At 37.4% G+C, this 24,459-nt stretch overlaps 1 protein-coding gene across 2 annotated transcripts in view; it reads right to left on the bottom strand.

Annotated features, from left to right (window-relative positions):
- The window catches only part of LOC115216965 (FYVE, RhoGEF and PH domain-containing protein 6), a 167,575-nt gene that overhangs the window by 1,935 nt on the left and 141,181 nt on the right, over nt 1-24,459 (bottom strand). For both annotated transcript variants that reach the window (XM_029786436.2, XM_036507341.1), the window contains exons 10-22: nt 22,095-22,153; nt 19,543-19,614; nt 18,080-18,148; nt 17,444-17,524; nt 15,662-15,741; nt 13,856-13,958; nt 13,233-13,367; nt 11,188-11,287; nt 9,443-9,600; nt 7,989-8,111; nt 6,673-6,732; nt 5,127-5,192; nt 3,202-3,302 (exon numbers count right to left, since the gene is read on the bottom strand). In XM_029786436.2, the coding sequence (XP_029642296.1) occupies nt 3,202-3,302; nt 5,127-5,192; nt 6,673-6,732; nt 7,989-8,111; nt 9,443-9,600; nt 11,188-11,287; nt 13,233-13,367; nt 13,856-13,958; nt 15,662-15,741; nt 17,444-17,524; nt 18,080-18,148; nt 19,543-19,614; nt 22,095-22,153 (1,207 nt within the window). The remainder of the gene's footprint in view (nt 1-3,201; nt 3,303-5,126; nt 5,193-6,672; nt 6,733-7,988; nt 8,112-9,442; nt 9,601-11,187; nt 11,288-13,232; nt 13,368-13,855; nt 13,959-15,661; nt 15,742-17,443; nt 17,525-18,079; nt 18,149-19,542; nt 19,615-22,094; nt 22,154-24,459) is intronic.

The following is a 24,459-nucleotide window of genomic DNA, read 5'->3' as shown; positions in this document are numbered from 1 at the left end:
CAGAATTACTTTCACGGATAGATAAGTATAACTTTCTGCAGCTCTTAGAATTGTACTGTCTATCACAAAACCCAATCCTTATTGCTGTGTGGTGATCTATGCCAACAGCGTGCAAAATCCTGGTAAAGCCTTCTATGCAAGACTGGTCCCTGTCAAAAGACAGGGACCAGACTAATAATTGACCACCGCTTTCCAGACGTAAAACTGTATTTGCATGGGAACAACAGCCCTACCTAAGAAAAAAATGATAAGTTATAGAAACATCGATGACAATTCAGAACCAACAAGACCTGATAGAGAAGAAGGCCTTCCCTTAGGGTGTACCCCACCTACCATACTGAAGGAGTGGCTCTGAAGTCAGCCCAGAGTTAAGAACATTGGAGAAAAGTGTCCATGGCCTATGTTCCATGGATAGAATAATACTGTAGCTTATTTTACTGACTCTGGAGAGATTAAAAGTGAATTTGGGTAGTAGAATTAAACCGTAACTCAGTTTAACATCACTGCCTGACACTCAATGCTTACTATTCAGGACAAGCTTCCAGTTTGGGCCCCCACCCCACGATACCCAACAATCTCAGGAATCCTTGGTAGGTCCTGAGCACCAATGTTTCGTTGAGGGTTAAGAAATTTGCTTGTGTGTAAGATTTTGTTATTCTTTATAAAGTATTTGTGCATCCAAACGTCTAACCATTGCTCAAATCTCTTCAATTAAAACTAAATAAATTCGGTTTTATCATGAAAACTCTGAGTGCGTGTTTGTGTGGTGTGTGTGTGTGCACGCACGAGCTGGTTATAAAACGTATGGGCGTACACAAACGTATACTTAGAAGAGAAACTGATAGATATTGCCTTCGCCTTCTGACTAAAAGATTTTAAAAAAGTTCAGAACGAAGAACTATGGAAACTAAACATGGCTAGAAATTTATTCCGAGAATGTACCGTTTCTCTTACCAACATTCTCAATGAACAAATTCTACCGATTATAACGATATTAAACAATGAAAAATAAATAAACCAATTTCAAAGAGAGATAACTCGAGATTACAGCAAAGGTTATCTCCCTTATGAAACTAAATGAACCGCTATTATATATTTTTATATATATTTTTACTTTTTCTTATAAAAGCTTTTTGTCGGCAAATATAACCAGAGACGATCATAAATAAGTATGTTTACGAAAGCAACCTCAACAATACTCTCAGATATTGTTACATAAATACTATAATGTAGGAATTTAGCTGTAGCAACCTGAAATATGAACAGGTAGAATGTCAGGTGAGTCTCACAGACTGATTAGTTAATAGCTTCATTTACCACCTGAACTAAAATGACGAATTTCTAGGTTTGAGTAACATTCGTTTGCATCTTCTATGAAAGATATAAAACAACCTAAATCAGATGTCACAGTAACATTACGTTGGCCTTAATATTGTTTGCAGTCGTGTTTGTTTGTTTGTCCATGGACAAGATATCTCAAGAACAGCTGGATGGATTCTAATGAAACTTTCAGGGATGTTTGGCCTCGCGACTGGCACAAACTGATCACATTTTGGGATCGATCCGGTACCAGACAAGGATTCTGGATCATTCTTTTTTTTTTTTACATAATTTTTGAGAGCGGTCGGGTTCATTATCATCATTTAACGTCCGTTTTCCATGCTAGCATGGGTTGGACGGTTTAACTGGGGTCTGGGAAGCCAGAAGGCTGCACCAGGCCCAGTCTCATCTGGCCATGTTTCTACGGTTAGATGCCTTTCCTAACGCCAGCCACTCCATGAGTGTAGTGGGTGCTTTTTACATGCCACCGGCACAGGTGCCACATGAAGCTGGCAAACGGCCACAATCAGATGGTGCTTTTTATGTGCCACCGGGGAGGCTGGCAACGACCACGATCGGATGGTGCTTTTTACGTGCCACAGTATTGTCGTTTGTGAGAGCAGTCGAGTTTATTTCAGATATTCTCATTTAAAAATAACCTCCGGCTAATCGTTGAGAGGACGTTGATGTCTTGGCGGAGGTTTGCGCTTTCTGAGTGCTCTTATTGTATTTAATATTGCAAATGGTGGAAAATAATGTTACTGGTTTCTGTTTTACATTGAGATTATCACTGATTTACTGGATTTCTGATGGTGAGGGTAACAACGGAGTGACAGTAACTCACTGCCGAACTTTATTGCTAAAACACCGGTTTCCTGGCCACTCCTTTGCAAATACACATCAGCAAAATATATACAGACACACAGGTGTGTGTGTGTTTGCTTGAAGTCCGTTTCTCAATGGTATTATGGTTTAGACATGTGACTTATTTGAGATAGCATTTTACAACTGGGTGCCCTTCCTGTCACCAACTCTAAATTGTTTATCTAAGTGAAGGATTATGTCTTTTTCATTTTATACAACAGGTCTTTGAAAGCAGAACAACTGATATTATAGGGAAATGCAAACATTCCCTTTGCTGTTTTGCTCAAGCAAAGACAACTGAAGCCATGAAATGTCAACATTTCCAAGTACACACACACACAGCTATTGAAAATAATCTTTCAAAAGAAAATGAATTCTGTCACGATTGAAGTCCCATGGTTTTAACTAAGAGTGAGATACCGCACTTCATGTTACACGGTAAAGTGTTCAAAACACACACATACATACATACATACATAAAATACAAAATGGGACAAGAACACAAACCATCCAGATAGACAATACAAAGAAAACAAGGACAGGTCATTTGAAGTTTTCTTTCCTCAGTCAAGTACCAGATTATCTTCGCAATTTTGGCTGATATATATATGTATGTATGTGTATGTATATATATATATCATCATCATCATCATCATCATCATTTAGCGTCCGCTTTCCATGCTGGCATGGGTTGGACGGATATATATATATATATATATATATATATATATATATATTATATATATATATACATACATACAATAGGCTTCTTTTAGTTTCTGTCTACCATATCCACTCATAAGGCTTTGCTCAGCTTGAGGCTATAGTAGAAGACACTTGCCCAAGGCGTCATGCAGTGAGACCAAACCCGGAACTATGTGGTTGAGAAACAAGCTTCTTACCACACATCCATGCCTATATATATATCTATATATTCACACACACATATATGTGTGTGTGAAATAAGTAAGTAAAAGGCAAATACAAATAAAGAAAGATAATAAAATGTAAAATTACTTCTCTGTTGATGCTGCACTATCAGTTTGGAATCTCATGGGCTGCATTCCTGAATGTGTAAGTTCAAACAAAAGATGGCGTTCTATGCCTTCATACCATTGCTACACAAGAAAGAGAGAGAAATAATGTTGGAGGTTAGTGGAAAGTAAAAAGGAACATATTACAAGCTTTAATTAATTAAGTGAAAAAATTAACTCTAAACTTGCTATTGGAATTAGTTGATTAAATTGACCCAGTGTTTATTTAACTGGTACTTAATTTATCAACTCTGAAAGGATGAAAAGTAAAGTCGATCTTGGCAGAATTCAAACTCAGAATGTAAATTAGGGTGCAATGCCACTAAGCATTGCATCTTGTGTGCTACCAGTTCTGCAAACTCACAACCTTTATGATAACATTAATGATTGACTTCCTGTTCACCTTTTGCCAAACGACCTGCACAAATGATTTGTTTATAGTGATCTTGCTATCATCAGTTTAATGCCCTAACCACTAGGCAAGAAGAAGAAGAAGAAGAAGAAGAAGAAGAAGAAGAAGAAGAAGGAGAAGAAGGAGAAGGAGGAGGAGGAGAAGAAGAAGAAGGAGGAGGAGAAGAAGAAGGAGGAGGAGAAGAAGAGGAGGAGGAGAGAAGAAGAAGGAGGAGGAGAAGAAGAAGAGGAGGAGGAATAATAATAATAATAATAATAATATTAATAATAACAAATGCCCTGATGCAGTACCAGGCATTGGCTCTCATGGCTTCTGATCTTAACTGATTGGAAGTGTTATTATGTACATTGTTTTGTCTTGGTATAAAAGATGGGCTACAGCAAATATTCTGATCAATAGCACAGATTTGCTTGTCAGTTGTTTGACCTTAAGCAGTTGAGCATGTCCCTTAGTGGCTGACGATATGTGCATCTCTGATCACAAGCAGAAGTAGTTGGGGAGCATCATAGCCATGTGTTGAGAGGAATTCTTTGGAGTTTGAATAATTCACCTCTGGAAACATGGGTGTTTTGTTCAACATCCTTAAATAACTCTTATTCAGGGACCTTTTGAGTGGGATGGGCTACTCGACCAGAAGAAAATTCTAACTGGGCCCCACCTGCAAGGTCATATGCTGTTTATCTTGATATGCAATCACCATGTTGCGCACATATGGTTGTGATGCATGTGCCTGGTGTACCCTTATCAGATGGGTATACTGGACTTCGTATATTTTACCCCAGTGTCACTTTGATGGCATGCACTGCTCTCTCACTCAATAATAATAATAATAATAATAATGGTTTCAAATTTTGCCACAAAGGCAGCCACTTTAGGGGAGGGGATGAGTCTATTACATCGACCCAACTGTTCAACTGGTACTTATTTTATCGACCCCGAAACGATGAAAGGCAAAGTCGACCTCAGCGGAATTCGAGCTCAGAATGTAAAGATGGACGAAAAGCCACTAAGCATTTTGCCTGGCGTACTAATGATTCTACCAGCTCAACACCTTAATAATAATCCTTTCTACAAAAGATACAAAACTATCAATTTTAGGGGAAGGGTTTACATTGATTCCAGTACTCCACTGGTATTTATTTTACGAATCTCAAAAAAAATGAAGGCAAAGTTGGTCACGGCAGTATTTGAACTCGGAATGTAAAGAACTGGAAGAAATGCTGCAATGCAAATCTTTGCGTGCTCTATTTTTTACCTTTGCTGTTACGCACAGTGTCTTAGGTCTTTGTAACCAATAAAAGAAATTATTATTATTATTATTATCAAGATGGCCAACTGGCAGAATTGTTAGCGCATCAGACAAAATGATATGTGTGTGTGTGTGTGTGGCTTTTATCTTTTACTTGTTTCAGACAAGAAGAGAAAGAGATAGAGATTTGATTTCTGAAAATAATACTATTCCAAAATTCAATGGAAGCATGAATAATTATACTTACATTGCGTGCTCTTGGATCGGAGGAGTTGGAATTTGTGCTTAAGCTTCCAGAGCCATCACCAGCCTCCTGCAAATAAAAATAATGCAGCTATATACATATATGTTTGTTTGAGTGTGTGTGTGTGTGTATACATACATATATAAGTTGTGTGTGTGTTGTGTCTTTCTATCTACTTGCCTGATTCTGTCTCCTGTACACTGATTGTAAACAAAGGTCACAGTCATACAAGCAGTCATACAAACACAATGACACACATATATATATATATAGTCTGAATATATACATATAATATGTATATATATATATATATATATATATATATATAGCAATAAGAAAATGAAGAGGATCAATAGGTGGTTCATCAACTTTTAGACATTATATTATGGTAACTTATTTATTTACTAAACTGATAATTATAATAGTATACATACATATCTCCAACGAATTCTGTGAATAAATTCATTTATCCTAAAGACTAGTTCCTTAATATATGTGTCTTTAGGTGGGAGTACACTAGGTAATGTAATTGCAATGCAATAAAAAACACTTGTGTATTAATAATTGGGTATTCTACTAGCAGTATATTGGATAGATAGATATCCCTTAGGGGGTTGGATTCACAACCTCTAACTTTCTTGGAGTCATATATATATATATAATATATATATATATATATATACATACATATATACATATATATAATTATAACAATAAAGGTTTTTGCAACAAGTTGCTTGACCACATACCGAAAATTTTAGAAATAGCAGTCCTCTGGCTGCTATTTCTAAAATTTTCGGTATGTGGTCAAGCAACTTGTTGCAAAGACCCTCATTGTTATAATTATATAAACTTTTACTGAATATGGTTCCTTTCCATACCGAAATACGAGGTGAAATTTGTTGATTTTATTAAATTAATTATATTTCAGCCTTTATCTGTAATATATATATATATGTGTATATATATATATATATATATATATAAAAAAGGAAATGAAGAAAATGCTGACAAAATAATTTAAGTAATTTAATTAGGTGAAAGTTCTTTTTACCGGTTGCGCATTTGTTATGCTTATCAAAAGATTAGAGTTCCTTTCTGATAGATTTTTTCCTCTTATCAGATAAGCATAACAAATGCGCAACCGGTAAAAAGAACTTTCACCTAATTAAATTACTTAAATTACTTAAATTATTTTGTCAGCATTTTCTTCATTTCCTTTTTTATATATCACAACTCGTGTTCCACATCTCCTTTTTTAAATATATATATATATATATATATATATATATATATATATATATAGTTTTGACTGTTAGTTTAAGTTGATTACACAGTTAAAGGGTTAATTTGAGAAAGAGAGAGTGACAGGTGTTCTGTAGTATAAAAGGTAACACAGTCAACATGAAAGCTATAGATAGACGGTTCAAATCCTGCCTGTGGGCCTGTTGGTAATTTCTGTCTCAAATTGGTTTTTATAATGTCTAAATCAATTAAAACATTACGTTTAGAATGTCATAATGCTGTGATCTCAACACTTCAAACTTACCTCTGTTATTCTGTTCACCTGATAACCCAGAAGAGGTCGACTGTCTATAGCTGCCATATCCTAGCAATGAAAAAGAAAATGTTACATACAATGATACAGAAGTTTAGTATTATTAAAAAATTTATTGTTTATTTCCATTACATGTCCATCCATATTTGGACAGTAGTGGAGACACATGACCTAGTGGTTAGAGCAGTGAACTCGCGGGTTCGAATTTCAGACCGGGCGATGTATATGTTTATGAGCAAAACACCTAAGCTCCACACGGCTCCAGCAGAAGGTAATGGCGAACTTCTGTTGATTCATTCGCCACAACTTTCTCTTACTCTTTCCTCCTGCATCTTGCAGCTCACTTGCAACGTACCGGTGTCCCATCCAGGTGGGGAACCTATACGCCAAGGAAACCAGGAAACCAGCTCTTATGAGCCAAGCATGGCTTGAGAAGGAACAAACAATATTTGGACAGTAATCTCTCTCTCTTACAAACACCATCCCTGATGTCACTAATGTTCCCTGTAGTCTCTAAAAGGATACACTAAACATTTATTTATTTTATACATCTATTTTTATTTATCACAAGTATGTGGTTCCAAAAGAGAAAAAAACACTTTGTTAAATGAATCTAATAAATGAATGGTCAAACATATGGGAAAAATAGGTTTCATTCCAAAACCACAAATTGTCCTGAGAATTGCTGAGGGTTGCTGGGTGTGCTTTTATATTCCAAGGAAAATCTATGATTGATCGTTGACTCATATTATCACAAATCAATTTGTGATAAGCGTAAAACAGTTTACAGTTAATATACCATATTATTTCAGATCAGTGAAAAATGAATCAGTAATGAACAAGGATAGATGCCTCATGCATTCTGTAAACAATGGCATTATTTGACACAGGTCTCCAATGGGTTAATTACTGGTTTCTTGTATTCCTCATGATGGTGAGAGGAACAAAGGAGAGTCTGTGCAACTCAGGAGGAAAAAATACCACATTCGGAGTTGTTGGCGTTAGGAAGGGCATCCAGCCGTAGAAACTCTGCCAGATCAGATTGGAGCCAGGTGCAGCCATCTGGTTCGCCAGTCCTCAGTCAAATCATCCAACCCATGCCAGAAGGAGTTGGTTAGTCAAATTTACCATAATACTTAACTGGAACTTTTTTTTTCTATCAATCCTAGGAGGATGGAAGACAAAATTGACCCCAGCAATATTGTTTTATCTCTTTATTAAGAATAATAGCCCTAAGTTGATCAACATATATTAAATTCAGGAGACTGGTTTACCTGCCAATGACAATATCATGGAGAAGTGCTTACCTCACTGGCTTTGTATTTATATAATACTTTGTCCTTCAGTACAAACCAAAGCTGCTTCCATCTTTTACCTTTGTATAGTTTCAAGTAACCACTCATTGTTGAACCCTGATCATTAGCATGTACCTGGTAAAAAGATTTAAGAAGAAAACTAAGCATTAGCACAATTAGACTTTCCATTAATTGAATTCATTATCATCATCATGTTAATATTTGCATTCCCACTCATTGCCTTACATACATCTTCACTCTTGTAGGTTTTGTGAATTTTACCATATTTAACTCTTTAGCATTTAAACTGGCCATATCTGACCAAAATATTCTACTTGGCTGATGTTCAAGCTGGCCAGATCCAACCTTTCACACCTACCCTACAATGTCATTTTATAAATAAACAATCACATTATCAAAATTTCAAACTATGAGATAATACTTGAATTAATTCAGAGCAATGTGAATAAATAAACATTGCATATAACAGAGTAATGTGAATGCTGAAATTTTAAAGTTTCTTTTATTCTTTTACTGGTTTCAGTCATTTGACTGTGGCTATGCTGGAGCACCGCCTTAGTGTGATATAACTATCTTGTTAACATCACCTTCTTTGATAACTTTTTGGTAAATAAATATGTTGGTTGTCTTTATTTTTTTGTGTATTCACTGTATTATATTGAACAAAATGGTCATGCGGCCCATGATCGTGATTCTCTCAGTTATCTGGTCCGCTATGAAAAAAGTTAGGTGACCCCTGCCCGAAACTATTGGTAATATTCACCCCACACTCATTCAACCCTCTCTGCCTCTCTTTCTCTTAACCTTCCGCCATCATTCTCTTAAACTCCCTCTCTCCTAACATCAGCTTTCTTAACCCTCAATACTTTCTCCTAGCTCTTCCCTCACTTTCTATCTCTTTTACTTCTCTTTCCTTTTCTCTCTCAAACACACACATACACTCTCTCTTCTGCCCTCATTTGTTTTGCTATCCATCTTTTCACTTCTTATTTCTTTACTGCCCACAAGGGGCTACACACAGAGGGGGACAAAAAAGGACAGACAAACGGATTAAGTCGATTACATCGACCCCAGTGCGTAACTGGTACTTAATTCATCGACCCCAAAAGGATGAAAGGCAAAGTCAACCTCGGCGGAATTTGAACTCAGAACGTAACGGCAGACGAAATACTGCTAAGCATTTCGCCCGGCGTGCTAACGTTACTGCCAGCTCACCGCCATCTTTTCACTTCTGTCTCTCAAACACACACGCACACACATACACACACACACACACACACACACACATACACACACACTCTCCCTCTCTCTCTCAGATACACACACACATACACATACACTCTCTCTCTCTCTCTCCACCCCTTTCACTCATACTTGTTTTATAATCCATCCTATTTTTATTTCATCAAATTATAACAGCAACCACAGATCTGCCCAGTACTTACTTCTTTCAGCCAAGCAGGCCGTTTTATGTTCTTCTGGCCATGGCGTCCACTCTTGCGAATTCTTTGGAATCGAGACAGTAAGTCATCTGGTAGCACATTTTCGAGTTTCTTGCCTTCTTCTTTTGCAAGCTTTATTTCGTCCACTTGCTGTTCCACTTCTATAAACAACATAAAACGAAGAATTTTAGACAAACGAGTCAACTGCAGTACTTTTCTATAAGCCTGGTACTTATTCTATCAGTCTCTTTTTCTAAACCACGTACTTATGGGAATGTAAGCACAGAAGCATTGGTTGTCAAGTGATGCAGGGGGACAAACACAGACACAAAGACACACACATAATCGGCTTCTTTCAGTTTCTGTCTACCAAATCCATTTACAAGACTTCATTCAGTCAGCTCAAGGCTATAGTAGAACACACTTGTCCAAGGTGCCACTCAGTGGGACTGAACCTAGAACCATGTGGTTGGGAACAGCTATATGTCAGAGTGTGCAGTATGCTGCAATAACACCATTACGACACCTGCACCACCACTAACAACAACGACAACATGTTTAGATAACCATACTGCACCTAATATGGTTAACTACTGTATGTCAGAGTGTGCAGTATGGTCTTCGGCTGGGTAGAGAATATCTTATACAATACTACATTTCTGAGATGAGGAATTTATATTATGTATACAAACAAAACATAGTGAAAGCAACAACTAAGATAACACCACTGTCATCATTATCATCATCATCGTTTAACGTCTGCTTTCCATGCTAGCATGGATTGGACAATTTTGACTGAGGGCTGGTGAACCAGATGGCTGCACCAGGCTCCAATCTTGATTTGGCAGAGTTTCTACAGCTGGATGCCCTTCCTAAAGCCAACCACTCCGAGAGTGTAGTGAGTGCTTTTACGTGCCACCGGCATGGGGGCCAGTCAGGCGGTACTGGCAACGACCTCGCTTGAATCTTTTTACACATGCCACCAGCACAGGTGCCAGTTAGGCGACGTTGGTAACGATCATGCTCAAATGGTGCCCTTTTATGAGCCACTGGCATGGAAGCCAGTTGGCTGCTCTGGCAATGATCATGCTTGGATGGTGCTCTTGGCACCCTACTAGCACGGGCACAAGTGACAGTAAGGCTACGCTGGTAACGATCACGCTCGAATGGTGCCTTTTATGTGCCGCTAACTAATGTAAACAGTGTAGTGAATATTTTATGTCTAAAATACTAGATTTTTTAATCACATCTAGTTGTTAAACTCACCTGTCTATGTGCCGGAGATAAGCTCCATCAGAAATGTACTTGGGCGAAACAACAACAATAGCACTCATAGAGTGCAAACCTCCACCATAGCAACAACAACATTCTCTCAACGATTAGCCAGAGATGATTTTTAAAATGAGAATATCTGAAATAAACTTGACTGCTCTCACAAACAACAATACTAAAATTGAATCCGACCGCTCTCAAAAATTAAGTAAAAAAGCAGGAAAAATAATCCAGAATCCTTGTCTGGTACTGGATCGATCCCCAAATATAATCACTTTATGCCAGTCATGAGGTCAAACGTTCCTGAAAGTTTCATCTCAATTCATCCAGCGGTTCTTGAGATATCTTGTTCATGGACAAACGAACACGACTGCAAACAATACCTCCGCCTGCGCTAAGGCAGAGGTAATAAAACAAATAAATAAAAATGGAAGAAATTATAATAAAATATTTAATTAAAATATATCTGTAATTACCTTCATATAATTTCTTATTGCACTCATCACACACCCGACTGGGTCTGTACTCCAGATACAGTAAAGGCGCTTTGTTGTTGGAACAGTTACCACAAGTCACCTACAGCAAAACAAAACAAATAATAATAATAATAATAATAATAATAAAATAATAAAGTAGCTGACAATATGTGCATCTCTGATCATGAGCAGAAGTAGCGGGGAAGCATCACAGCCATGTGTTGAGAGGAATTCTTTGGGGTTTGGATAATTCACCTTTGGAAACATGGTTGTTTCATTCAACATCCTTAAACAACCTTTATTCAAAGACCTTTTGAGCGGGATGGGCTATTCAACCTGAACAAAATTCTAACCGGTCCCCACCTGCAGTGTCATGAACTGTTTATCTTGATATGTGATCACCTTATTGTGCATATATTGTTTACAGGTAGTCATGATGGGTATACAGGGCTTCATATATTTTTCCCAACGACGCTGATGCTGATAACAACAACAACTGCCACTTCCCTTCCCCAAGCTTTCAATTATATCTCAATATCTCTTAACCTTCACTTGCCCTAGGGTCCCGGATGTGTCTTGGCAAGTGATTGCAACAAACATGCAGATTAAAAGTAAGTAACTGTGATGATGATGATGATGATAAAAAACAGATTGGAATTGAAACTTGCATTGTTGACCTACAGAAAAGTACCATCCTATATTCTGCAAGAATAATAAGAAAGATTCTTCAGATTTGAGGAGACTTGTTACCAAATATCAAGATAAAATATCTGCTAACTAAATTAGCATCCACAGGTGTGATGATGGTGATGATGACGATTGTCAACCTAGAAATACCTGATTTTTTCAAAAATGTTTTCAAAACCTCCTCAATTCTATCCACTAGTCTCAGAAGCCCTGAAACAGTGCCTAGGGTGCTGCTGGTCTTCCTGTGATTGAGTCATAAGAGACAGGCATGACTTTGCGGTTATCAATCTTGTTTTGCATCCAAGTGGATTCTGGTTCAGTCCCACTGCACAGCACTTTGGTCAAGTGTTTTCTGCTATAACCCCAGGCTAACCAATGTATTGTGAGTGTATTTAGTAAATGGAAATTGTGTAGAAGTACATTGTGTGTGAGTGTGTGTGTATGTGTGCATGTGTGTGTATATATATATATTGATAAAACGGTAAGATAACAAAAGAAAGAAAGAGACCTCAATATTATGTAAATAGAGGAAATTTATCTATACAATATGTTACATTACTCGGTAGTCAAGATAAAACTCTGAGTTTCAGATGCCGAAGTGGAAATCCACAACACCATCTCTTCGGTTATCTGGCTATTTGAAAACTAGTTTTTTCAAATAGCCAGATAACCGAAGAGATGGTGTTGTGGATTTCCACTTCGGCATCTGAAACTCAGAGTTTTATCTTGACTACCGAGTAATGTAACATATTGTGTATATATATGTATATATATATATATTATATATATATATATATATATATATATATATATATATATATATATATATAATAAATACATATATACATATATAAATATATATATAAAGCAAATAAGTAACAAGGATGTCCAGGTATTAGTCCATTACGGCCGTTTCAAGCAGCTTCATTTCATCTAACAATGCAAGCATTACATCAATTTGAAATAACTCGCTTTCCTCGGATGCATAAGTCAGTATAGATTTTCAACATACAGGATACTCCACTATAATTTTTTAGCAAATTTTTCATCAGAACTAGAGAATAAAAGAATTACATGCTTATTACTATTATTGTAGCTGGACGCCCTTCCTAATGCCAACCACTCTGAGAGCATAATGGGTGCATTTATTGCTTTTATGTGCCATTTGCATGACACCAGTATCTGCCATGACTGTGAGTTTGCTTGGCTTGATGGGTCTTCTTCTCAAGCACAACATAATGCCAAAGGTCTGTCATCCGTTATTGCCACCATAAGGTCCAAAACTCAAAAGGAGCTTTTGAAAGTAAAAAATAAGAGATAATAAAGATGAAACATGTAAGAAACAAATTAATACTCACCCTGCCACAGGCTCGACAATGATGCCGCCTCCAGGTAACAGTGAATTCACAAGTACACAACATACACATCGTTACTCTGGCATCGGGTACCCAAAGAGGTGCTTTTGAACCTAACACAAACCCCTTTTCCAATGACTGTAACAACAGAAACAAAACAACAATCAGTTCAGAGCCTTTACAATGTCAAATGCAAAAAGTTCCTCCCCATCATGAGTCTTTAAGTCAACATTAGAACAGGAGATTTGAGCCAGTCATGGGCAACATGCAACCCTATTATGTATGGTACGGTTAATTTCAAGACAATATCAGTATATATATATTTTTTTTTTGCAAGGATTATACCCTAAAGTAGATAAAACCACAAAGTTACGTCACTGAAGATTTCTAAAAAGAATGACATATTATTACTGCTATTTAGAAATTTGAGGAATTTCATAATAAGTAAACATAGGAACACAGTATCTTTCAGACAGTGATGTTTATAACAGTTAGTAGAAGAGAATACATTCAAATGCCAACCTCAAAAGTAAGGAAATATGTTCACACGCCACCCACCCACGCACGCATGCACACACACACACACACGCACGCACGCACACACAAACATTCCCAAGAATACTTACAGGTACTTGTGTTCGATTTACTTCAAAGGAATTCCTTTTCAAAGTGTTGTCTTCTATAGCTTTAGATATGGCATCGATCCATTCATCTCGCTCGGCAGATGTGCTGCAGACAAAAATGGGTATAGAAGATAAAAAAATAAGCAAGATAAATCTAAATATGTTGTTGTTGCTGTTGTTTAGGTCCAGTGAATCTCTGCTCATGTAGACATATGATTGAAGGCAAGCCAACTATGACCACTCTGGGGATATTTTTTTTTGGTGACGTGGTGGATAAATAGCATTACATTCTCTAATGCATAGTGAGATGCAATTTGATGGTGAACTGGTTATTATTTCTAGCAGCTTCAGTGATCATGCAGAGGTCCATAGTAGACATGAAATAGCAAGTGACTATATAATATATATATCTATATGTATATATATATATATAATACAAAAATATGAATGAACAGGTCAGTTTATGCTTTGTTCATTTCCATAGCATGACTTCTTATTTAATAATGCATAAAATAATATTACATTATCATATAGCCACAACAATTCATCAGGCAATATTGAACATTTTGCAGGTAAAAAAAACGTGCACACACACACAACAAATGGACACATAAGAGGTGCAGCAATATCAAAAGAAGGTTAACTGGGAAGATAGTTTTCTTCCAGCGTTACTCATTTTTGCCAGCTGAGTGGACTGAAGCAACATGAAATGAAGTGTTTTGCTCAAGAACACAATGTGTCGCCCGGTCCAGGAATCGAAACCACAATCTTACGATCATGATGCTGACACCCTAACCACTAAGCCACGTGCTTTCACTATGGAACATTAAGTATTAGTTTATTTTCAGTGGTGTATGGTGGTTGTCATTGGGTGAGCTGCCATACTGACCATATTATGACTAACATTAGTAGTACAGTCCTCAAATTAGGCATACAAACTGTGTATTTCTATTCAAAATGCAAGATCCAAAATGTAAGTAATGTAAACTTAATTCAATTGAGATACAGATATAAAGAATTATTGTAAAAAAATATCTAAGTTTAGGAATTTCAAATCAATTTAAACAAACAACTTCTAGCTACGAAAATGAATATGTGACTATTCTGTCAAAGTTGTTACACATCCTTCATCATCAATTTTTTGCCATTTTCTCAGTATTCTATGATAAGCCTGGCACCATATTATGATACAATGTGCTGTGAGGTGTGCAGTGTTATTTCAGGACTCCTGTCATCAAATTTCAAGCAGGGGTGTAACAAAAGTTTTCCATTATGATTTGTGATTAAATTAACGAGTAAAGTTAATATTTATAATGAATTTATGATGGGTGTGCAGCACACACCTTGTACACCCGGAATATATGCCCTTGTTTATTTCCTTTATAGAGAATGATTGAGAAAGGAGGAGAGAAAGAGAGAGTCAGAGACAGAGAGAAAGGAGGAGAGAAAGAAAGAGTCAGAGACACAAGAGAGAGAAAGGGAGAGTCAGGGACACAGAGAAAAAGGAGGAGAGCAAGAGAGAGTCAGAGACACGAGAGAGAAAGGAGGAGAGAAAGAGAGAGTCAGAGACAGAGAGAAAGGAGGAGAGAAAGAGAGAGTCAGAGACACGAGAGAGAAAGGAGGAGAGAAAGAGAGAGTCAGAGACACAGAGAGAAAGGAGGAGAGAAAGAGAGAGTCAGAGACACGAGAGAGAAAGGGGGAGAGAAAGGGAGAGTCAGAGACACAGAGAGAAAGGAGGAGAGAAAGAGAGAGTCAGAGACACAGAGAGAAAGGAGGAGAAAAAGAGAATGTTATTAATATGACACTCACTTTGCACAAACTGTGAATGATCGTTGGATACTGATGATGTTAAATTCGTTTTTGAAGTCATCTAATGTTGTTTTTTTCACCTGAAAACAGAGAGATTTAACTGTAACAACAACAACAGCTGTATCAGCAGCAGCAACAAAAACAACAATAATAAACAGTAATAGCTGAGTAGTAATAGTAATAACACTAATTTCAGTCAACGAGGGCATCTCGACATATTCACACAACCAGCTAGAAATAGCAGTTAAATTTCCCTCTTATCTAACTTCATTATCTTAACAAAAGAAAGACATATTGAACAGAAGCAACTATCATAATTGGTTATCTTTCGCTTGTTTCAGTCACTGGACAGCAGGCATGCTGGGGGATAACCATGAAAAGTTTAGTCCAGTGATTCCCAAACTTTATGGGGTACTGCCCCCTTGGCACCCAGGACACATTCCTAGTGATCCCCCCCACTAACTTACCACCACAAACACAGGCCTTTTTCTGAAGCAAATTCAAAGCAAATGCATTTCACAAATACAACATAACCTAATTAACTTATCATTTTGTTGTTTTTACATCAATCACCCCCTTTTGGCTACCCCATTACCCCCCCACTTTTCTTGGAACTTTCCACTGCCCCCAGGAGGCAGTAGCACCCACTTTGGGAACCATTGGTTTAGTCAAATAAATTGATCCCAGTACTTAATTATTTTTTAAAGTCTGGTACTTATTCTATCAGTCTCTTTTGCTGAATAACTAAAGGGACATAGGCGCAGGAGTGGCTGTGTGGTAAGTAGCTTGCTAACCAACCACATGGTTCCGGGTTCAGTCCCACTGCGTGGCATCTTGGGCAAGTGTCTTCTGCTATAGCCCCGGGCCGACCAATGCCTTGTGAGTGGATTTGGTAGACGGAAACTGAAAGAAGCCTGTCGTATATATGTATATATATATGTGTGTGTGTTGTGTGTGTGTGTGTGTGTGTGTGTGTGTGTGTGTGTCTGTTTGTCCCCCTAGCATTGCTTGACAACCAATGCTGGTGTGTTTACGTCCCCGTTACTTAGCGGTTCGGCAAAAGAGACCGATAGAATAAGTACTGGCCGCAGTCAAATGACTGAAACAAGTAAAAGAGTATACCAACACTGGTTATCAAGCAGTACTGGAGGAGGGAGATCAAACACAAATACATACAATGTGCTTCCACATAGCTTCTATCCACTAAATCTACTGACAAGGCTTTGGCCAGTCTGGAGCTATATTAGGAGACACTTGCCCGAGAGGAGCCACACAGTGGGGCAGAACCTAACACCACATGCTTGTAGAGCAATCTTCTTAACCAGTCAGCCATACCTAGTTGTCATCTTTATCCTTTTACCCACTTTAGAGTTAACAAAACAAGCACTAGTCATGTCCTGGGGTTAAGTTCTATAAAGACAACAACCCTTGGGTGATTAGATCTCTCCTCATTTCATGTAATTCATTTTCATATAACTCATTTTTGTATCACAGCCAAATATTTCAGTTTAGATTTAACCCTTTCGTTACTGTATTTATTTTGAGATGCTCTGTGTTTCTTTCAATTACTTTAAATATAACAAAGAATTTAGTAAAATAACTTAGTTATCATTCAGCTAGTGTTAGGAACATAAATTGTGACAAAAGCTTGGTGGAAGATTTTAATTCAAAACTTATGAAAACATGATATTTTTACTCAGAGCCAGGGGCGGTTTCAGCCAGTTTGGTAATGAAAGGGTTAAATATCAATGAACAACTTGAAGAAGTTTACAACAAACTTACCTTCATTCCTGCTAATGTTAAGACGTTGATGAGTTTATATCCTGCAGGTACTGGTGTCGTATACAAAAGCGTGTCATTGAACTGCATAAAAAAAAAAAAATGCTAAGTAGACACATGTGTATAAGATGTAAAATTTAGATCTGAAGAATCAAGTGGAACCACTGTAAGCACCCTGGACAAGAATCTGGCTATCAAGTCACAAAGTTAATTAAATTCTAATGTAATTTAATTGGAATGTAGAGTTAACAACCATTTCATAATCCACTCAGAATTATATTGTCAATTTGGATGTATAAGCATTTTGTCCATTATACTAACGATTCTGCCAGCTTGGTGCCTTAAATAATAACAATAATGATGATGATGATGATTATGATAATAATTTCTTTTATTTGCCACCAGGGGCAAGGATGCGGAGGACAATACAAAGACAGACGTAAAGTGGGGAGGTTTACATATAATGAAATGATAAAAAAAAAAAATTGAAAGTATATGCAGTATACAATAGTAATATGATCCTCCTGATACAGGACAATCTCTAGGGATAATAATAATAATAATAATAATAATAATAATAATAATAATAATAATAATAATAATGATGATCATGATGATCATGATGATGATAATACTCACCAAAATGAATACTCTGGGTTGCATCTCCTTCCTAGAGAGTTTCTGTAACTCCCCCATCTTGATAAGTTCCTGCAATAGAATACATTCAGTATCAGAGGATCAACTTCCCTGTCAGATAAAATCCCCATTTTTCAAGAGTAATTATTTAGGACTCACACAACTATACAACTGACAACATATGTAATATAGGCTAATGAAAGAGCAACTACGAACTATGAATTCACATTTTGTGACATTAAAAAGTATAACAATAGTAATCATTTATCTTTTATTTGTTTCAGTCATTGGACTGTGGCCGAGCTACAGTACCACCTTGAAATCTTTAGTCAAACAGAATGATCCCAGAACTTATTTTTGTTTTAAGTCTACTACTTATTTTATTGGTCTCTTTTGCTGAACTGCTAAGTTACACAGATGTAAACAAACAAACCCTAGGTGTGAAGCAACGGAGAAGGACAAACACACACACAAACACACACCAATGGGCTTCCACCCAGTTTTTGTCCACCAAATTCACTTACAAGGCATTGGTTGGCATGGTGCCACAGTAAAAGAGACTTGCTTGCCCAAGGTACTTTGTAGTGGAACTGAACCTGAAACAATGTGGTTGCCAAGTGAGCTTCTTAACCACATAGCCATGTCTGTACCACATATTACAATATGTAATCCATGTTAAAGAATGAACTATATGCTATATATTTGGTTTTTGTAATATAAGGAATAACTATTTCTTTACTACCCACAAGGGGCTAAACACAGAGGGGACAAACAAGGACAGATAAACGGATTAAGTTGATTACATCGACCCCAGTGCGTCACTGGTACTTAATTTATTGACCCCAAAAGGATGAAAGGCAAAGTCACTTCTGTGGAAATTGAACTCAGAACGTAACAGCAGACAAAATATGGCTACGCATTTCGCCCGGCGTGCTGACTTTTCTGCCAGCTCACCACCTTATGTTATATAAGGAATAACTATAGTAATGCAGCTCTAATTTGTGTTTCACAAAGTGTACGTATACTTATAATGAGAATAAACTTTTGCATGGCTGCTTAACTTAGCAGAAATAACAGTCAAATCTTGCTGAAATTAGACTCTACTACCTTAAATACAGAAGCAACACATAAGACCAATGGTTACCACTACTTTGTTACAAAATCTTTATATGATTATACAGGAGGAACTAAAACTAAGAGTACTGCTCAGTCATAATCCATGCCTACATCTCTACCTACACATCTCAGGATATGTATTTACAGATAGGTAGATTGAATCAATTGAGAGTTTAAGTGTTTTGGCCGTGTATGATCTGCAGCACAGATAATGGGATACGAGCCATCTGTTGACTCTCTGGATGGAAGCCTTACTTACCTACAAAACCATCACCTACAGCTGTACTGTTGATATTCAATCATTATAAGAAATATGTAAGTAATCTCTATATCTAATTCAAGGTACTTACACGACCTGGGTAAATCACTTCAAAGTTTCCTATCAAAGCATACTGGACTTCCATTAATTTCTGAACATTATCCTGTCAATAAATAAATGCAATATATATATATAAATCAAAGGAAAATGGAGATTTATGATTGACATATTTTTAATTTATTAACATCATATTATATTATTATTATAATATAAATACAAATATTATAATCCTACAAATTGTTTTGATTCAGAATGAATGTATGCACATATATGCTGCCAACCTTGCCTGGGCCCCGTGCTGGTGGCATGTAAAAAGCACCATCCAATCGTGGCCGTTTGCCAGCCTCGTCTGGCACCTGTGCCGGTGGCACGTAAAATGCACCCACTACACTCACGGAGTGGTTGGCGTTAGGAAGGGCATCCTGCTGAAGAAACATTGCCAGATCAGACTGGGCCTGGTGCAGCCTTCTTGCTTCCCAGACCCCAGTTGAACCGTCCAACCCATGCTAAGTGGATGCTAAACGATGATGATGATGATGATAATGTATGCATATAAATGTAAATTTACAAGGGGTGCTGAAAAGTTCCTGACTTTAAAGATGTTGTAAAAGGACTAGTTGGAGGCCTAACCTTCCAAATTCTTTTACAAGGCTAAGAAAAACTGACGGACTACTGCTGTAAGTGTGTGATTCCGACAGAGGAATATGTTGAATAAAATCATAATTAACTGATCTTCCAGTATTTTCAAAGCCAGGAAGTTTTCAGCATCCCTGTATGTATGCATGTGTGTGTGTATGTGTGCATATGAATGCATGTATTTATTTCTATATTTATTTATTACATACATACATACATACATGCACACACACACACACACACACACAAAGAAAGACAGAAAGAAAGAAAGATACATACACACACACATACATACATACATGCAAACACACACACAAAAAGAAACATACACACACACACATACATACATACATACATACATGCACACACGCACACACACAAAGAAAGAAAGAAAAAACATACATACATACATACAGACAGACACACACACGCACACATGCACGCACACGCACACACACACACACACACATACATACATACATACATACATACAGACAGACACACACACACACATACACACACATACATACATACATACATACATACATACATACACACACACATACATAGCAAAGAAACAGAAGGGGTGTGGACTCTGCTAACTGTTGTGAATGTAGGAAAGCAGTTACTACCACCACCACCACCACCACCACCGCCGCCACTACCACTACTTTTCTTTACAACCACTTTTGTCATGTTGGTTAATGGCTGCAAGAGACTTACTGAGACAGTTTTCTCTAGCTTGGTGCCCTTCCTGTTGCTTGTTTTTTTTTTCTTATTCTTCAATAAAACTGGCAAGTCACCAGACATTGTTAATATAGGACATAAACACTATCACAGCTATTGCTGACACAATAACAATGTGAACACATACAGACTTACATGCATAAACACACACACACACACACACACACACACACACACACACACACACACACACACACACACACACACACACACACATACGGGCTTCTGTACAGTTTATTTCAACCAAATATTTTACTGATGAAGCTATAGCAGAAGACGTTTGCCAAAGAACGCACCAGAGTCAGATGGAATTGAAACCATGTGATTGCCAAAAAATGAATTTCTTAAGCTCAAAGTCATTCCTGAGAAGTTACTGCAAATGCAAACTAATACAGAGAAAAGGCAAACAATCCTTCTAACACACGCAGTCCAGGGTATAAAAAGTTGGCAGTAACTTACACGACATACTATGTCTTGGGAGTAAAATTTCATAAATGCAGACTGTATAGAGCCCATTGTGCATGTTCATGTGCATATGTGCATACACACACATGACTGGTTTCTTTCAGTTTCTGTCTACCAAATCCACTCACAAGGCTTTGGTTGGCCCAAGGCTATTGTAGAAGAGACTTTTAGCTTCTTTTAGTATCTTTTAGTTTCTCTCTATCAAATCCACTCACAAGGCTTTGGTTGGCCCAAGGCTATTGTAGAAGAGACTTTTAGCTTCTTTTAGTATCTTTTAGTTTCTCTCTTATCAAATCCACTCACAAGGCCTTTGATCAGCTGGGGGTCATAGTACAAGACACTTGTCCAAGGTGCCATGCAGTGTGACTGAACCCAGAACCATGTGGTTGGGAAGCAAAATTCTTACTACACAGCCATGCCTGCATCTGACTTGTGTGTGCGTGTGTAGTCCACTCTGCTGGGTGGTTGGTGTTAGGAAGGGTATCCAACTGTAAAAGTCCTGCTAAAAGTCACAGAAGTCTGGTGCAAGCCTGTGCCTGGCCAGCTCCTGTCAAATCTTTCCACCCCTGTCAGCACAGAAGGTGGATGTTAAACAACCATCATGGTGATGATGATGATGATGATATATATATATATATATATATATATATATATAGTAGTGTAGGTCCAGATAGGGTAGAAAATTAGTGTATTTCTAATGCAGCACTTGACCCAGAAAATAACAGAAATACTTACACCCTGTCGAATTCTTTCATTTGCATGTTCAGAGACCTTGCTTACAATATCTAGAGCAGCTGAAAGAGAATATAAGACTTGTGAATATTTATTGAATACTGAATAATTGAAGAGAAAATACTGATTTTTCTTTTTGTCACATGTTAATTTATCATATACCGTAGTTGATGGCGCATAAGATACACTTATTTTCCTAAAATATGCCTGAAGAAAATTACCCTAGGTCCTATATGCAAAATTGGAGCAATATTACATGCTTTGACACACTAAAAACTATTTTTGCCTGAATATGAGCTGCTGAAATTGAAGTGTGTCTAATATTACCATGTGATTTTTTTATGGCATCAAATGCAGTTCTTGCGAAATAATTAGTTGTTAAGTTTTAAAACAGCAATGAGAAATAGGCTTAAATTAATCATTAACTAACTCCCAACCCCAAAACTCCAAGTGAAACAACCTTCCCACATCTGGGATGGTACTACTGAAGAAGAAGAAGCGGAAGAAAAAGAAGTAATGGAAGAAGCGGAAGAAGAAAAAGAAGTAGAAGAAAAAGAAGAAGCGGAAGAAGAAATGGAAGGAAGAAGAAGAAGCGAAGAAGAAGAAGAAGCGGAAGAAGAAGAAGCGGAAGAAGAAGAAGCGGAAGAAGCGAAAGAAGAAGAAGAAGAAAAAGAGAAGAAAAAGAAGAAAAAGAAGAAGAAAAAAAGAAAAAGAAGAAGAAGAAGAAGGGGAGGCGGAGGCGGAGAAGAAGAAGGAGAGGAGGAGGAGAAGAAGAAGGGGAATATCTCACTAAACCTACTGTGTTGATTTCATCTTCTTTCCACAACTTGATGTACAGCCACCCATAAATTCAAACAACAGAGTGGGTGCAGCAAAAGGCACTCCAGGACTTAATGGTATGTTATATCAAGTGAGAGAGTAGCCCTAAAAAAAACCCTCAAAACTAATACAGAAAAAGAGGGAAAATTCAAATTCAAACCAATCCTAGGACTTGACTGGCTTCTCTAGTTTCAGTCAACCTACCCAATTTTACTCACAAGACTTGGGTCAACATGACCTTATAGTACAAGAGAGTGAGATTGAACTTGAAACCTCTTGGCTACATCTGCATCATCCATATCTACCACATTTATAAATTTCTTCTTCAATTTTACATGCTCTCTCTCTTTACTTGATTCAGTCATTTGACTGTGGCCATGCTGGAGCACCGCCTTTAGTCAAGCAAATCGACCCCAGGACTTATTCTTTGTAAGCCTAGTACTTATTCTATCGGTCTCTTTTTTTCGAACCGCTAAGTTACGGGGACGTAAATACGCCAGCATCGGTTGTCAAGTGATGTTGGGGGGAACAAACATAGACACACACACATATATATATATATATATCGATGGGTGAATGAATAATCCTATGTTTACCGTTAACATGGAAAATTCAATGAACCATTACCAGGGTAGCAAATTCATGTCAGAAACACTGTTGAAGCGACCTATCCAAAGGTAGAAACTCCGGGTTAATGTGCAGTAATTTGTGTGTTATAGATGAATAAATAAATAAATATATATATATATATATACTAGCAGTATCGCCCGGCGTTGCTCAGGTTTGTAAGGGAAATAACTATAAAGCATTTTTAGAGAGTTATAGCCAAAAAATAGCAAAAAAATGGAAAAAAATGATGGTAAATTTTTTTTGAGATTTAAAAAAGGTGGAGTTGCGTTCCCTAGACAGTTTGTGGTTCGTGTTTCAGATTCTCGACCCCATGTCGAATTTATCGATTTTTATCAGAACTGGGGGAACTTTTCAAAATTTTCGCTGCGTTAGTTTTGAATTATGACATTGAGCTATGTGTGTGTCAAGTTTCATCAGAATCGGTTGAAAGCCGTGGTCAGGGTGAGGGTACAAGCAAACAGACACACAGAAACACGCACAGACAAACTGCCGTTTATATATAGAGAGATATACATATATATGACGGGCTTCTTTCAGTTTCTGTCTACCAAATCCACTCACAAAGCTTTGGTCGGCCCGAGGCTATAGTAGAAGACACTTGCCCAAGGTGCCATGCAATGGGACTGAACCCGGAACCATGTGGTTGATAAGCAAGCTACTTACCACACAGCCACTACTATACCAACATATTTAAAAAAATTTATATGAATCTATGTGAAGGGAAGTTGTGGAAGAGGTAAATCCAGGAAGACACGGGATGAAGTATTAAAGGCCAAACTGAAATGCTGAACCTTATGAAGGACATGACAGATGACCAGATGATGTTGCTGCACTCAAGAACACCTGGTTACCGAAAGGGAACTGAGATCCTAAAACCAAGGTGTCACATAAAAAGCATTGGTGTGGGTGCTGGTGCCAC

This window comes from Octopus sinensis, linkage group LG11 (assembly GCF_006345805.1).
Source record: "Octopus sinensis linkage group LG11, ASM634580v1, whole genome shotgun sequence".
Classification (NCBI taxonomy): Eukaryota; Metazoa; Mollusca; class Cephalopoda; order Octopoda; family Octopodidae; genus Octopus; species Octopus sinensis.
The sequence above is the reverse complement of the archived record's forward strand: the minus strand, read 5'-3'. Positions and strand labels throughout refer to the sequence as shown.